The sequence below is a fragment of the Macaca fascicularis genome, chromosome 8 (assembly GCF_037993035.2).
Source record: "Macaca fascicularis isolate 582-1 chromosome 8, T2T-MFA8v1.1".
Taxonomy (NCBI): domain Eukaryota; kingdom Metazoa; phylum Chordata; class Mammalia; order Primates; family Cercopithecidae; genus Macaca; species Macaca fascicularis.
In genome coordinates, this window is record NC_088382.1 from 11,312,762 (window position 1) to 11,330,846 (window position 18,085).

The following is an 18,085-nucleotide window of genomic DNA, read 5'->3' on the forward strand; positions in this document are numbered from 1 at the left end:
CAGAACTTTCTGTGATAACAAAAATGTCTATGTCTACACTCTCCAGTATGATAACCAATAGCCAGATAGAGTCATTAAGCATTTAAAACATGGCTAGTGCAACTGAGAAACTAAATTTTTAATTTTGAAAATGGCAATTAATTTTAATTTAATTAAATTAATTAAATTAAATTATCTCACTGGACCATGTAAGTCTAAATAGACAGAAAACAAGGTGTGACAGTTATCATCAGTGTATTTTCTCATTTTTCTTTAATGGGCAATTATCACTTCTAATAATACTGTTAAGAAAAAACCCAGAAAGTTGTTAACTTTCAAAATACTAAATTTAAAATAACGGGATGGCCGGGCGAGGTGGCTCAAGCCTGTAATCCCAGCATTTTGGGAGGTCGAGGTGGGTGGATCACCTGAGGTCAGGAGTTAGAGACCAGCCTGGCCAACACAGCAAAACCCCATCTCTACTAAAAATACAAAACACAGTCGGGCGTGGTGGTGGGCACCTGTAGTCCCAGCTATTCGTGAGGCTGAGGCAGGAGAATCGCTTGAACCCAGGAGGCAAAGGTTCCAGTGAGCCGAGATGGCGCCACTGCACTCCAGCCTGGGTGACAGAGCGAGACTCCATCTCCAAAAAAAAAAATAATAAATAAATAAATATCGGGGATAAGAATGTACCAAAGGCAATCCAACACTCATTCCACATTTCTTTCCCCCATCCCCAATCCCGTGCCATTCCAAGTTCCAGGATGTCAACTTCATCAAAGGACAAGTAACCATGGAAGTGGTTAGATAATTTTTTAAACAGAGTATGTAAAAGGAAAGGAAACATGTTTTTCTAAATAGCAGACATACAAAAGGAAGTTATAAGGATATTAGCAGAGAGATATTACTTTAGGAGTGAGTTAAACTTGGTTTACATTTTTGTAGACAGGTTAGTTTTTTGGTTTGAGGGAAAGGGGGTTTGCTAAAGATTATTTTCCACCTTAAGCTTGCTAAATATGATATGGTTTTAAAAGCTAAGCTAAAAATAATTTAAAAGAATTAATTTGGCCGGGTGCGGTGGCTCATGCCTGCAATCCCAACACTTTGGGAGGCCGAGGCAGGCGGATCATGAGGTCAGGAGATCGAGACCATCCTGGCTAACACGGTGAAACCCCGTCTCTACTAAAAATATAAAAAATTAGCCGGGCGTGGTGGCAGGCGCCTGTAGTCCCAGCTACTCAGGAGGCTGAGGCGGGAGAATGGCATGAACCCAGGAGGCGGAGCTTGCAGTGAGCTGAGATGCACTACTGCGCTCCAGCCTGGGCAACAGTCTCAAAAAAAAAAAAAAAAAAAAAAAAGAATTTGGCAGACTTACAGAATGAAATTAACCTTTTATGTGTATGATGTATTTTTAAATGAAGCCCACTATGTGAAGAGAACCTTCATTTCTCAATCAAGAAAACATTTCCATTATAACAACTTTATATCAGCTCTACAGACTGTGGCAAAGTAACAACTTTCTTCTTCACTGGTAAAATGGTAGGTAATCTGAATCATCTGCCTCACACATAGGACACAAATAATAGTGACACTGCTTGGCTAAGTCCTTTGAGAGGCCTCCAGGCAAAACCCTTTACAATATTACATATCAACTATCCACAGCAATTTTTGATAAATTTACCACCATAACCTTGTTTTTTCTTCTCCCTCCCTACCTCAACTCCTCAGCTCCCGAGAGGGGCAACTCATGGGTTTAATCTGTAAGTTAACAAGAAAAAATGTTTTACTATCCTTTGTAGAAAACCTATTATAATCAAAAGTTAATGCATGATCAGAATCAATATTCAATTGCCTGTCCTAATGAAGAATAAGCGTTACTTGACAAATGGCAGATAATCTAAACATAAGTTGCATATGGCTATAAAATGTGTTTTATATTTGTATATGAATACTGAAGTGTCTGACATACTGCAAGTTCACATTACTTTAACATAAAGGAATCCCAAGATATCACCTAATCAAGAAGTAGAAAATTACTCAGCTTCCTTATCCATTAACACAGACTAATACAAAAAAAAAGTCAGACAGAATCAAGCCTTTTTCCCATGAACTGCTTTGTCACTTCACACACGTTTCTTGAGTATATAATTAGACATCAGTGATAGACAATAAGAATACGTATGAAAGTGAACATTATTGTTAGTTCCTACAACAGAGAACTAACAATCTACCAATGTGGAACATGCTTAAGTTCACATCTTACCTGATTCAGTCTAAGAAACTGGCACCTCATCCTATGATTGTATTAGAAAATAAACATACTCAGTGGACACAGAACTACTCTACTTCTAGATGCCAAGAGAACTAGAAGCTTACACGATATAAGAACTATAGGTGTGAGCCACACAGAAGACAGGTGATTTCTGCATTTTCAACTGAGGTACCTGGTTCATCTTACTGGGGCGAATCAGACAGTCGATGCTGGTCCGCGGGTGCAGCACAACCAGCTAGAGCTGAAGCAGGGCAGGCATCCCCTCACCTGGGAAGCTCAAGGGGGAAGGGAATTCCTTTTCCTAGCCGAGGGAAATTGAAACACACAACACCTGGAAAATCGGGTAACTCCCACACTAATAGTGTGCTTTGCCAAGCGTCTTAGCAAACGGCACACCAGGAGATTTTATCCCACACCTGGCCCGGAGGGTCACACACCCACGGAGCCTCCTTCATTGCTAGCAGAGCAGTCTGAGATCTAACTGCAAGGCAGCAGCGAGGCTGGGAGAGAGGCGCCCGCTATTGCTGAGGCTTTAGTAGGTAAACAAAGCCGCCAGGAAGCTCGAATTGGGTGGAGCCCACCACAGCTCAAGGAGGCCGGCCTGCCTCTGTAGACTCCTCCTCTGGGGACAGGGCATAGCTAAACAAAAAGCAGCAGAAACCTCAGCAGAGGTAAATGCCCCTGTCTGACAGCTTTGAAGAGAGCAGTGGATCTCCCAGCACAGAGGTTGAGATCTGAGAACGGACAGACTGCCTGCTTAAGTGGGTCCCTGACCCCTGAGTAGCCTAACTGGGAGACATCCCCCACTAGGTGCAGACCGACACCTCACACCTCACATGGCAGGGTACACCCCTGAGACGAAGCTTGCAGAGCAAGAATCAGACAGCAACACTCGCTGTTCAGGAATATTCTATCTTCTGCAGCCTCCACTGCTGATACCCAGGCAAACAGGGTCTGGAGTGGACCTCAAGCAAACTCCTACAGACCTACAGCTGGGGATCCTGACTGTTAGAAGGAAAACTAACAAACAGAAAGGACACCCACACCAAACCCCATCAGTACTTCACCATCGTCAAAGACCAAAGGCAGATAAAACCACAAAGATGGGGAAAAAGCAGGGCAGAAAAGCTGGAAATAAAAAAAATCAGAGCGCATCCCCCCTCCAAAGGAACGCAGCTCAGCACCAGCAACGGAACAAAGCTGGATGGAGAATGACTTTGACGAATTGAGAGAAGAAGGCTTCAGTCGATCAAACTTCTCAGAGCTAAAGGAGGAACTACGTACCCAGCGCAAAGAAACTAAAAACCTTGAAAAAAGAATGGATGACTGGATAACTAGAATAATCAATGCAGAGATCTTTGACAAACCTGACAAAAACAAGAAATGGGGAAAGGATTCCCTATTTAATAAATGGTGCTGGGAAAACTGGCTAGCCATAAGTAGAAAGCTGAAACTGGATCCTTTCCTTACTCCTTATATGAAAATTATTTCAAGATAGATTAGAGACTTAAATGTTAGACCTAAAACCATAAAAACCCTAGAAGAAAACCTAGGTAATACCATTCAGGACATAGGCATGGGCAAGGACTTCATGTCTAAAACACCAAAAGCAACGACAACAAAAGCCAAAATTGACAAATGGGATCTAATTAAACTAAAGAGCTTCTGCACAGCAAAAGAAACTACCATCAGAGTGAACAGACAACCTACAGAATGGGAGAAAATTTTTGCAATCTACTCATCTGACAAAGGGCTAATATCCAGAACCTATAAAGACTTAAACAAATTTACAAGAAAAAAACAAGCAACCCCATCAAAAAGTGGGCAAAGGATATGAACAAACACTTCTCAAAAGAAGACATTCATACAGCCAACGGACACATGAAAAAATGCTCATCATCACTTGCCATCAGAGAAATGCAAATCAAAACCACAATGAGATACCATTTCACACCAGTTAGAATGGCAGTCATTAAAAAATCAGGCAACAACAGGTGCTGGAGAGGATGTGGAGAAATAGGAACACTTTTACACTGTTGGTGGGACTGTAAACTAGTTCAACCATTGTGGAAAACAGTGTGGCAATTCCTCAAGGATCTAGAACTAGAAATACCATTTGACCCAGCCATCCCATTACCGGGGATATACCCAAAGGATTATAAGTCATGTTGCTATAAAGACACATGCACATGTAAGTTTATTGTGGCACTATTCACAATAGCAAAGACTTGGAATCAACCCAAATGTCCATCAATGACAGACTGGATTAAGAAAATGTGGCACATATACACCATGGAATACTATGCAGCCATAAAAAAGGATGAGTTTGTGTCCCTGTAGGGACATGGATGCAGCTGGAAACCATCATTCTCAGCAAACTACCGCAAGAACAGAAAACCAAATACCGCATGTTCTCACTCATAGGTGGGAACTGAACATGAGATCACTTGGACACAGGAAGGGGAACACCACACACCGGGTCTTATTGTGGGGAGGCGGGGAGGGGAGGGATAGCATTAGCAGATATACCTAATGTAAATGGCAAGTTAATGGGTGCAGCACACCAACATGGCACATGTATACATATGTAACAAACCTGCACATTGTGCACATGTACCCTAGAACTTAAAGTATTTAAAAAAAAAAAAAAAAGAACTATAAAGACCAGTCTTTGAGTCTTTAATCTATATTTCCTGTCTCCTAGTACTGGGAATATGAAAAGCTATGAGAATTCTACTAAAGCTAATAAGATGAAGAAATCACTAAAAGAACGTGCATGAGTCTTTTGATCCTCAAAGGGCAGATAATGTTCACAATGCTAACAGAACACATTAAAGGAAAACACAAACCAAAAAAAAATTTAAGTATTGGGAATTAATAAGTCTTCCTCTGTGGAAAGATTTCAGGCAACAAGCTATTAAAAATAGCCTATTTCCCTAAATTTTGGAACTATACTTGCCAACAGTAGGGGCAAACAATGTCATCTCAGAAATAACTGTGCATATCTTAGATAATTATTTTCTAATTGTTAAAGTCCACCTGGCTTTTACTGTTAAATCTTAAAATGAGTCATATAATATATTCAATTTTTCACATGGAATAGCTGATTCATTTTAATCTTTAAAAATGTATCCTAAGCTAGTTGTTAGAAAGCACTTGAAGCAGCAGCCCTCAGACCAAAAACTGCTTTCCTGAATTTCCACAATGTAATTACAACGATAATGTTATTTCTCTATATACTGCTTTTAACCTAAGAATAATTGTCAAGCAGAAATCTTATTATTCCAATGCTGGTGAAACACCAAATACTTTTGCTATTTTAACTGATAAATTAGACTTCACCAAACTGAAAAACCTTGCTTGTATAAAGATGCCATTACGAAAATGAAAGGCAAAGCAAAGACTGGGAAATAGCATTCACAATACACACACCCAACAAAGATCTGCTGTTACAGCACAAAAAGAATTCTCACAAATCAGTACTAGCAAAAAATAAAAATGAAACCAAGATGATCAAAAGATATGGACACTTCACAAAAAATATACATGAATGACCACTGTACATAAAAATATTCTCAACATGCTCAGCCATCAGGGCAATGCGGCTTCTTTTACAGTCCAATATGCACTTAGCATTCCACCCAGCAATTCCACTCTCAGGGATCCATCCGAGAGAAGTGAAAAAACATGTCCACACAGAGACATACATCCAGCGTTATAACAGTTACAAACTGCAAACAAGTGAAACCACCACCAACTGTGCTACAGCCATACAATGAAACACCATACAACAACAAAAAGGAACTACCGATATGCACACACAATATAAACTGACAAACGTTTAGTCAAACGGACCTACGAGGGAAAAAAGACAACTCTATTAACTAGAATCATACATGAAATGGAGTAAATTACTACTAAGCTTACAGAAATAAAAGATTATAAAGGAATATTATGAACAACTAAATGAGAAAACTGGATAGCCACATGCAAAGGCAAGAAGTTGGACCCTTTATGTCACACCATATCCAAATATCAACTCCAAATGCATCAGACCAAAATGCATTTGAGTTACAACTCGTAGATGAAAACAGAGTTAAATCCTGATCTAGGGTTTGGCAATGGATTCTCAGATAGGATACCAAAGCATAGGCAACGAAAGCAGAAACAGACTTTTTAATGTTAACCATTAATCAAATCACCAAAATGTAAAACTTTTGTGCTTCAAAGGACAATATCAAGAAAATGAAAAGACAACACATAGAATGGGAGAAAAGATTTGCAAATCACTTTTCTAGTAAGAAACTTTATTGTAACTCAATAATGAAAAGACAGTCAATTTAATAATGGACAAAGATATGAATAGACATTTCCCCAAAGAATACATACGAATGGCAAACATGCACATGAAAAGATGCTCAACATCATTACTCATCAGGCAAATGCAATTAAAACCACACTGAGGTTCTGGCACAGAGTAGGCATTTTACTCGGAGGAGGCACAGAGGTTTATTATGCCAGGGATACGGTGCAAAGTAAGGCAGAGAAGGTTCCTTGTTTATATTCAGGCACAGAGTTGGGAAGAGTACACAGATGGCAAACAAGTAAATGTATGATTAAATAAGGATATAATTCCAGGTAATAAGTGCTATGGTGTAAAATAGAACATGATAAAAGAGTAATCAAACAAACAGGGCAGGGCAAGAAATTATGACAGCTTTGTCAGGGCACAACTCACATGAATTAACATTATTAGTGAAAAATCTGAGGAAAGAGTAGCCCAGGCAGAACAAGTCGGTACATCACAGAGACAAAAAGGCCATTGTAGCTGGAAGGTGGAGAGAAAGGGAGAGAATGACAGGGACACGAGGATGAAGTCCATGATGTAGGTGGGAGTCAGACCAAGAAGGGCCCTGATGATGAGTCTGGGTGTTATTTAAGTATACTTGGAATTCTGTGGAGCATTTTTAAACAGGTACATAGTGTGATGTAATCATGGTCAGCTTGGCGAACACACAAGTTGGGCAGTTGCACAGGGTTCCAATGCTCTGCTGTCACCATCTTAAATTCTTAATAATCTTACCTCCTTTTTTTTTTTTTTGAGACGGAGTCTCGCTCTGTCGCCCAGGCTGAAGTGCAGTGGCACGATCTCAGGTCACTGCAAGCTCCGCCTCCCGGGTTTACGCCATTCTCCTGCCTCAGCCTCCCGAGTAGCTGGGACTACAGGCGCCCGCCACCTCGCCCGGCTAGTTTTTTGTATTTTTTTAGTAGAGACGGGGTTTCACGTGTTAGCCAGGATGGTCTCAATCTCCTGACCTCGTGATCCGCCCGTCTCAGCCTCCCAAAGTGCTGGGATTACAGGCTTGAGCCACCGCGCCCGGCCAATAATCTTATCTCTCAACTTGTATTTTGTACGCAACATTCAATGGGACAATGAATGGAGCATGCACATGAACAGAGGAGACATGCTGGGTGGCAGTATATGCATACAGAATTAATTCAGAAGAGTCTGTGGACAGTTATAGAAACATATTATCAGAAGACTTCTTTCAGAAAGAGTATTAAGGTCTCCGTTGAAGGCATAATGAGATGTTTCAAAGAATATGAACAGTAATCAATTTTCGAAGGGATCCAAAATCAAAATCAAGCTCCATTTTTACTCTTCTCTTCCTCACCCACCTGCCTCCGAGCCCCACTATATCCATTTACTCTCAGTTGTAGATTCCTCTCTGGGAGTGGCACCTATGTACAGTGGTGAGGCCCCAGGGGCCAAGTCCATACTAGGAAACGTCTCTGAGACCAAAGCTGACTGATTAAGGGTCAACATCTAACTCAAAGTGGGGCATCAGATTCTATCTCAGGGTTAGCAACAAGAGTGGACTTGAAGTCAAGACAGAGCAACTTTAAGGGAGGACTCTAATGAGAAGGTTGACATACCTCTGCAGCTGAAGTTCTTGGAGCTGGCTTGGTTCTTCACTTCAAAATTCTTGGTTTTCCTGAATGGTGCATTTCTGCCTCCAACTGTACATGCAGTATTTACTATAACTTCAAATATTTACCTGATCCTTTACAAAGGACCTCTAGTTTATAAACAATACCTTTCATTAGCTAACTCCACTACTAGGTTCTAGACCCTCCTAGTCTAGCTGATCCTGCTGCCACCCTTGGCCCAGAATTTATGTCCTGCTTCCAGTATCCTACTTTCTGATTAAATTTATTCAACTGAAAGTAGATTGTTGTTTCATTAATACAGGTTTCAAGGCTTCTCATTGAGCAAAATCTCTAGCTATAGAATTTTTCTCATGTCAATAAGTTCAGTAGGAGCAGGGAAATAATTCTGTTTTCAGTCACAAATACCAATAGGACAAATTCCCATACCAATCGAGTTTGTCATATATTCAATTATCTATGACAATAAAATCCATGATATGCTAAATGTTGTCATCTTTCCCCACTCGGATTAACCTATCCCTCTCAAGTTGGATAAGCTTCTTCTTCCTAGTCTAAGTTGAAATAAGACTATGGGGTTTCAGTATCACTTTTCCGTTGTTTTCTTAGTCACTAAAAAACTACAGGCCAAACAGCTTATTAGAGATTGAATAGTCTCAAAGCACTTCTTACGGTAAACCTTTATAATGGCCACTTGTTTCAGAAACAGATTCACCATAAGCATAGATCTTACAATCTGCCCAAAGTCATAGGAATTAAAAGGTAGAAAAGAAAGAAATTTTCGGGCCCTAGTTAGTCTTCAGGTCAAACTAAAATGTTTAATCATACCTCATACTGCAGACAATAAAATTCCCATTTTTAGACACAAGAAACAATTTGGGGCCAAGCGTGGTGGCTCACGCCTGTAATCCCAGCACTTTGGAAGGCCGAAGCGGGCGGATCACGAGGTCAAGAGATCCAGACCATCCCAGCTAACACTGTGAAACGCCGTCTCTACTAAAAATACAAAAAAATTAACCAGGTGTGGTGGCAGGCACCTGTAGTCCCAGCTACTCGGGAGGCTAAGGCAAGAGAATGGTGTGAACCCAGGAGGCAGAGCTTGCAGTGAGCCAAGATCGTGCCACTGCACTCCAGCTTGGCAACAAAGCAAGACTCTGGCTTGGAAAAAAAAAAGAAAAAGAAACAATTTGGTTGTCAAGTTACATGTTTTTCAAACATTTTTTATGTGGCACCTGATGACAAAGATTACAAAGGAAATGTTCAGTTTAAACAAATGTATAAGGACAAGGACTCTGCACACCTAATTTGACACAAATTTTTTTTAATTTTCTTAGTAAGATAATTTACCACAAATCTCAAAATACTTCAAAAACAATCATGTAGGCACAAATATGAGTCCACTACCTTATCTGCTTTTTTATAATTATTTTAGGAATACTTACAAGTATTATTCTTGTCTATCTGCCAACATAAAGAAACTGCTACTTATCCCAAGTGACCAAATCTTTAAGCATTTCCGAGAAAGCAGTTTTAATTGTACTGAAAACAATCTACTGCTCTTTTCAGGAGATGCTCAATCTAGATAAATTTTGCAAAACTGTTGTGAGATGTTTTTATATGTTTGCTATTGCTGCTCTAACAAATTATCACAAATCCAGTGGTTTAAAGCAGTGACAACAACAAATTTATTATCCTACAGTTCTGGAGATCCTAAATCTGACACAAGTCTCATTGGGCTAAAATCAAGGTGTCGGCAAACCCCGTCTCTACTAAGAATACAAAAACAAAATTAGCCAGGCGTGGTGGCGGGCGCCTGTAGTCCCAGCTACTCGGGAGGCTGAGGCAGGAGAATGGTGTGAACCCGGGAGGCGGAGCTTGCAGTGAGCCGAGATCGCGCCACTGCACTCCAGCCTGGGCGACAGAGCAAGCTTCCATCTCAAAAAAAAATAAAAATAAAAAAAGTAATCAAGGTGTCAGCAGGGCTGAATTCCTTACAAGTGACTTTGATGAAAACCTGCTTCCTTGCCTTTTCCATCTTCCTGGGGCTACTCCTATTCCTTAGCTCACAGAACCCTTTCTCTCTTTTCAAAGCCAGCAATGGTGGCTTGAATCCATCTGAAATTATATAATCTGACTTTCTCTCTGCCTCACTCTTCTACTTCTAAGGAATCTGGTGATTACTTTGGGTCCACCAAGACAATCCATGATAATCTTCCCATCTCAAATTAACTGATCAGCAACCATAATTCCATCTGTAACCTTATTTTCTGTTTGCAGTGTAAAGTAACATTCCCAGGTTCCAGGAATTAAGATGTGACGATCTTTCAACCATTACTTGCTTACCACATAGAGCATGTTACTTCTTATAAAAAGTTTTTAAAGTATAACATTATATTTATATGGTTCTTTCTAATGTGAGATCCAACAGTACTCTCCAGGTACGCCAACTCCTATTTCATTGTTCTTTGCAGCAGACCACAGTGGCCCTCAATTACTCTAAGAGGAACAAAGTCTTCAGTCGTCCCTATTGCTGATAACTCCATATCTTAACAGCCCATAACTTAACATGTCAATTGGATTATTTACCACCTAACTTCACACACACACACGTTTCAGATATAAATTATATAGACTACATTATAATTTAAATATAAATTCTATAATACTGGCTGCTTTAACATTGTTTCTGAACCAGGATCTTATCTAGGTTGATATATTACATTTGATTGAATGAATCTGAGTTTTATCTAGTTGAATAATCACAAGCTAAGGTATGTGCCTTACTTTTCTAAGGCAAAGGAGGGGGAAGAAGAGAAAAAGCCTAATTTTGTTTTTGCTCTCTCTCTGAGCAGAATCATAAAATATAATTTTATAACAAGCAGTCCCTAAAGTATAAATAATGGGGAAAAAAAACTAGCAGAAATCCTATTACATATTAAATAATTAACTGAATTTCTGAATTGGGATGGGAAAAATGGGAATTACAGTAAATTGCTTTTATTAGTTCATTTAGATAACCAACTTTAATTATGGTATTAAGTGATACTATCTTTATAAAGTCAGCTTAATCTCCCCTAAGAAGCCAATTTGCTTACTTTTTAGAAACATACCATCAGATCTCTATTTTTTCTTGCACTTTCAGTAAATATAAAAGTAAGTGGAACAATATAATGTAATACAAGAAGCAAATTATTTCTAATCATGTTATTTCACAATCAAAGCAGTTGCCAACTACTGAGCATATACTTTCTAATTATTATACATATAATATGCAGATATTGTACAAGGGTGCTTCACATATATTATCTCACTTAATCCTCTTAACAATTGTATGACATACAGCTATTACCCTCATTCCCATTTTAATACCGAAAGAAGTAAGTAACTCACTCAAGTACCAGGTCTCTTTGACTCCAAACACTATTATATAATGCCATTCAGCTAGAAAACAGAGTTATTTTTTTTTAAGTCCTAATTGTTAGATTTTAAATAGCAGTTTGAATTTTGGGCTCCCAAGAAAGATATTCAGTGAGGATTCCCTCAGTCTCTGCATATAAGAAACATTAAACCAAGAATTGTTCGAAAGTATAGAGAAAGAAAGTTGCAGGAGCTTTGTTTCTCTAAAACAATGTCACTTGTTCGATTCAGCCTTTCTTACTTCCAAAAGGCTGCAGAACTGTTCTTTATCAAGGAAATTACAACTTAATCCTTTTCTTCCAGTAGTCTTTAGAAGGTATTCCATTGTCTTCAAGCTGTCAATATTGTAAATGAAAAGTCCTTTGCCTAATTTTTTTCCCTCTGTAGGCAACTTATTCCTTCTTTCTGGAAAAGTGCAATACATATCTTACTCAGTTTATCCTTTCTCATCAATCTCATGTGGAGCTCCTTAAGCCTTTTCAATCTCAAGATAGGTTTTTCTTGCTTATCATTTGTTTAATTATTACTGATCTCTTCCATCAGACTTTTTTTCTTTTTTCTTTGCCTCTGAAACTCATATCATGTGTAAGGTTTAAAATGACGTTGACATTCCTAGATTTATTTACCTTTTTCTTCATGATTTCCATGTTTTAACATTTTTCTCTGTACATCTCACACGTAAGCTTCCAGGCTACTAACATGGTCTTTAATTCATCTACTAAATTCTTTCCTCTGAAAAAAAAATTAGGTGGTGGATTTTTTTTTGTTGTTTTGGTTTTAAGTTTTGGCCCCAGGAAATATCTTCCCCACTTTATACTTTAATTTCCCTGGAAGATATTATTTTTTTAATTCAGGTATTTATCTGGCTCCTTTAGCAGTCCTGAATATGTATTCTGATTGTTGTCTTAATTATCCCTTCTGGCTGAGATGGGCTGTCATTTTTCACTTGGTTTGCTGGGCTTCATGTCTAGATGTTGGGGTATTCCACAGTGAGAATCCCACATGTGTTAGAACACCACACATCTCTTTTATCTTTAGAATGATTTGCTGTGGACACCAGTAAGCTGTCTCTTCCCCAGTGAGAGGCACCTAGAAGAGGCCTCCAAAGGGAACATACTCTGTCTCCTTCACCCTTGAGAACTGTAGGGAATAAGGAGAGATGGGGATGTGGTATACATGTAAACTGTGTGAGGGCAGTGAGACTTAAATAAAGATTCAAGAGATTTATCAATCTAGAAGCCCCATCCTGCAACTTCAATTTAGCAACCTTCTCAAGATCTCTGTTATCAATTACAGTCATCTGCAAGTAACAGAAACCATTGTCTATCTTAGACTGAAATGACAGGAGAGTAGAGGACCAACCTTAGAAACACATAAGAAGCTGTAGAGCTCGGAGGAGGAAGCACAATTGTCTTTTAGTAGGAAACATTATGACCAGGCCACCGCCCACACTGAAGCAACAATCTGCTGCTATAAATGATTCCTTACTACAGCTAAGATTTTTGTATTCAAAATTCTACATTTACAGAATGAAGTGCATGATTAGACAAACCAAGGCTATCCCCTGACTGCCGAGAAGTAGAAGGAAGGAAGACGTGACGCTACCAGTTTCTGCATTCCTCTCAGTAAGGAGTGCCCACAGTTTAAAAATCTCCAAATCAGAAAAAGAATTGGACACTAGTTACTCAAAAACAAAAAATGGGAAAAAAAAAAAATCACAAATGTCCCAGATCATCTTTTTTTTTTTTTTTTTTGAGATGGAGTCTTGCTCTGTCGCCCAGGCTGGAGTGCAGTGGCGCCATCTGAGCTCACTGCAAGCTCCAGCTCCTGGGTTCACGCCATTCTCCCGCCTCAGCCTCCCGAGTAGCTGGGACTACAGGCGCCCGCCACCGCGCCCAGATAATTTTTTGTATTTTTAGTAGAGACAGGGTTTCACTGTGTTAGCCAGCATGGTCTCGATCTCCTGATCTCGTGATCCACCCACCTCGGCCTCCCCAAAGTGCTGGGATTACAGGCATGAGCCACCGCACCCGGCCGACTCCCAGATCTTGTATCAGACTCCATGAAAGGTATGCTTATAATTTGCTTTTAAAATGAAATTCTCAAGCACTAACAGTCTCAAAACAGTCTCAAAAAACCATACAGGCTGGGCACAGTGGCTCACGCTCAGCTACTTGGGAGGCTAAGGCAGGAGAATCACCTGAACCCAGAAGGCGGAGGTTGCAGTGTGCCGAGATCAAGGCACAGCACTCCAGCCTGGTGACACAGCAAGACTCCGTCTCAAAAAAGAAAAAAAATTCATATAGCATATATTCAGAAAAGCTGTTTATTTTAGTGTTTTTGGAGACTGTATTCGAAGGGCAGAGAGAAGCAAAGATAAATGTGTAAGTTCTAAAGGCAGAAAATGTGTTGATTTCTGAGGTAAATTCAATTCAACATTATAGTATAAAAACTTGCACCATTCCTAAGACCTCAGTCTTAAATAGTTTAATTATATAAGCATTTCAAGGTGATTTTAAAAATAATCTCAGTTTGAATTTTCTTCTTTTTGATGGTAAATAGCATCTATGAAACAAACACATGGGTTCAAGATTTCTAAATGGACATTTTTTTTTTTTTCTGAGACGGAGTCTCGCCCTGTAGCGCAGGCTGGAGTGCAATGGCACCATCTCGGCTCACTGCAAGTTCCACCTCCTGGGTTCACACCATTCTCCTGCTTCAGCCTCCCAAGTAGCTGCAACTACAGGCGCCCGCCACCACGCCCGGGTAATTTTTTTACATTTTTAGTAGAGACAGAGTTTCACTGTGTTAGCCAGGATGGTCTTGAGCTCCTGACCTCATGATCCACCCATCTCAGCCTCCCAAAGTGCTGGGATTACAGACATGAGCCACCACCCCCGGCCCTAAATGGACATTTTTAAGAAATGTCAATAGAGGACAAACAGAGGAAATGGGAATTCTACACTACACAGTAGCATAATTCAGGCTGAGATTTTAGCACCAACAATGAGAACAGTAATTAATAATGGCAATTAACATTCACTGAATGTGCACTCTACCTGGTACTCTTCTAAATACTTTATATGTACTAGCTTATCCTCTCAGGAACACTGTGAAGAATAGTATTCCCATTTTACATACAAGACAGAGGTCAAGAAAGTGGTCCGTGGCCTCACAAAGCTGGAAACTGGTGGGGTCAGGGCATAAACCCAGAGCATGTGCTTTACAGCAATCTGCCCTGATGTCTCCCATAAGCTGGTGGTAATGTGGCTTGCCTGGGCTCTAGCTTTTTAAAAATATCAAATGTGTTTGCTATTCTACCCCACATACAGAGATATGATTAATCTTTATAAAAATCAGGTCAGTATTTCATCATCGAGGCAAAAACCTTTTAAAAATCTATTTTGTATACTAATCTCTCAAAAACTATTAGACTCCAGCAAAAGGAAAAAAAAAAAAAAAAGGCTTCCAATTTTTTTTTAATCCAGCTGTCCCAAAGTAGAACTCTACCTTACAGAGAAAAACCTCAGAATTCCTTAACCATACTCAAAATCCAGAAAGTAAGATATATAAGCTATTACAGGTTTCAGTGAACCTGAGAATAAACCTCCTAAGAGGTTTCTGAAAGCTAATTAAGTATACCAGGGTTTACAACCAATTTTGACTCCCATAATAACTATGATACATACTTTAATAGCAACTATATCCTCATTTATATTTTGAGTATAGTTTCAAAGGTGCCCTTCCCCTTCCCTCAACTTTTATAAGGTACAAGAACTTAAACAGAAGGAAGACAATATGTGCCAAAGCCTACTGAGAATTGAGGAAGTAGAGTGCTGCAGGGATCCATTCATTAAAAATTCAAGCCCGATATCTAGTCCTTTATTTCAATAGAACCTAGATAAAAAGAGCATTTGCATTATGGACTTTTGAAAGGGGGATTAAGAGGAGGAGGACAGAAATACTAATTTCAATAGGACATTCAAAGGACTGATAAAATGAAAACTTCGGAGGTAGAGGCAGGAAAACAGAAGACTGAAGACTGGAAAGGATAATATTTTAACAAAGTGAGAACAGTATAAAATTCTGACTAATGACTGAGAAAAATCCAGTGGCTGTGACAACAAGGTGAAGCAAGAAGCAGTGACAGCAGAGAAGTTGAAAGTCTAGAAGACTACGTAGGAAATACATTCCAAGCTCAATAATACTTATCATTTACAAAAGCAAGTAACATAAGAGGCTTTGTAGTCAGGGAGAGGATGTTATAAGTTGAAGCTTCTCGAGGTAGTTTTATGTAATGACTTGGTCCAGGATGTGGCTATGTTAGTGAGAGACTTAGGAAGAAATGGGAGAGTCAATTGAAACTGGAAGATGTGAAAAAGCGGAAAGGAGAGGATATCCAAAGGTCATGCTAGTGATGCTGAAGTAACAAAGGATAATGACAGAGAATGTGATTTTTTAAAAAATAGTTTCATGTCAGGCATTGCAATAATTTGAGGAATATTGAAAAATATATTAGAAGCTGCAATAGATGGCTATGAGGAGGGAATAATCTTAATCATTATTAAGCACCACCACTATATCTTTTAAAATGGCATATCTATTTTAGTTGCATCATTAAAGAACTGATTATGCTAAAGTGGATGACATCTGGGAAGACAATTATGTAAATCAACCTGCCATAGCTAAACAAACATCCACTATCTCAAGTATCAAGAAATAGATGACACACTCAACAGAAATTATACTTGCCCTCTAGAAGCTTTAGATTTCAAAATAAAAAATTATATACAGCAAAGTAAAATGGGAATATATATATGAGAGAACAAAATGCTGACTGAATACAGCTTCATTTCATCTAGATACCTAAAATGATTGAAAAGTCCAATTTGTTTGAAATTGCTTTTTCTCATGACTGTGGCACATGTTGAAAACATTAAGTTCTGAACTACTGTATTCAAAACACTCAAAACCCCATATAAGGGGGGACTACTGTACTAGATGACTTTCCTTTAATCAACCTCAAGTGTTCAAATGTCATCCAACTCAGTAGAATTTGTACTTTATAATGGCTGTCATTGATGGTAAGATAGAAAATGTCCAGTCTTTAAAAGAGACTATAAATTAACTAAATCTGACAACAGTAATCCATCAAAATTGAGTTTCACTCAGCTGGCATTTGACTGCATTTGGAAAGTTAATGTTGTGAATCTTCCCCTAAGTAACTTTAGATTACCATCTCTCTATTTACCTTTTGATGGAAAACAACTGCTTCTAGAAGAAGCAATAAACCCCTCCTTACCTATTCTGAGGAAACACTATTTATATTACAAGAAAACATACGAATGAACCTTTATTTAAAATTTAGATATTATCAAATGATACTTACCAATGCACACATCGATTTTCCCTTTAATAGCAGCTTCATGCAGAGGTGTATAGTTCCAGTTATCCCTGGCATTTGGATCAGCTCCTTGGCACAATAACAGACTCACAACCTCAGCATGGCCAAAAGAACAGGCATTATGAAGCGGGATGAGACCTCCATCATCACGAGCATGGACGTTAGCACCCATCTGTAGTAAGTGTTCTACAACATCCTTCCTTCCAAAACCTAAAAAGAAAGGGAAAAATGTCTTGTATATAGATTTGATTTTGTAAAAAGAACCATTGGAGTATCTGTAACAATATCAACAAGAATGAACAACTGAAGTATTGCACTCTATAGTAAATGCAGTAAAACAAAAGAAACATTAGCTTCATTCAAACTGACTCATTTCACAGAATTTAGAACTAAGGAAGCTCTTCCTTTAGTCTTTGGGCTGTTCATTCAAAAACACGTTTTCTAAACACTTAATATGTGCTGTGCAACAGTGCTAGAAACACAGAATAAATATGACAAGACTTGTCCAGGAACTCACTTTCCCCTCATGCTTCACAAGACAAAACTGTATATAGAAACTCATCTCGGCCGGGCGCGGTGGCTCAAGCCTGTAATCCCAGCACTTTGGGAGGCTGAGACGGGCGGATCACGAGGTCAGGAGATCGAGACCATCCTGGCTAACACAATGAAACCCCGTCTCTACTAAAAATACAAAAAAATTAGCCGGGCGAGGTGGCGGGCGCCTTAGTCCCAGCTACTCGGGAGGCTGAGGCAGGAGAATGGCATAAACCCGGGAGGCGGAGCTTGCAGTGAGCCGAGATAGCGCCACTGCACTCCAGCCTGGGCGACAGAGCAAGACTCCGTCTCAAAAAAAAAAAAAAAAAAAGAAACTCATCTCTACATTCATAGAAACAAAGGTTATTTAAATACTGCTGATACGCCAGGTGCAGTGGCTCACACCCTCACAGCACCATGTGAGGCCGGGGTGGGCAGATCACCTGAGGTCAGGAGTTCAAGACCAGCCTGGCCAACATGGTGAAACCCCATCTCTAATAAAAATACAAAAATTAGCGATGTGTGGTGGC

At 39.3% G+C, this 18,085-nt stretch overlaps 1 protein-coding gene across 1 annotated transcript in view; it reads right to left on the bottom strand.

Annotated features, from left to right (window-relative positions):
- TNKS (tankyrase) overlaps positions 1-18,085 on the bottom strand; it is a 230,132-nt gene that overhangs the window by 188,036 nt on the left and 24,011 nt on the right. Inside the window, exon 2 of the mRNA XM_005562613.5 lies at positions 17,007-17,231. Coding sequence (XP_005562670.2) covers positions 17,007-17,231 — 225 coding nt within the window. The remainder of the gene's footprint in view (positions 1-17,006; positions 17,232-18,085) is intronic.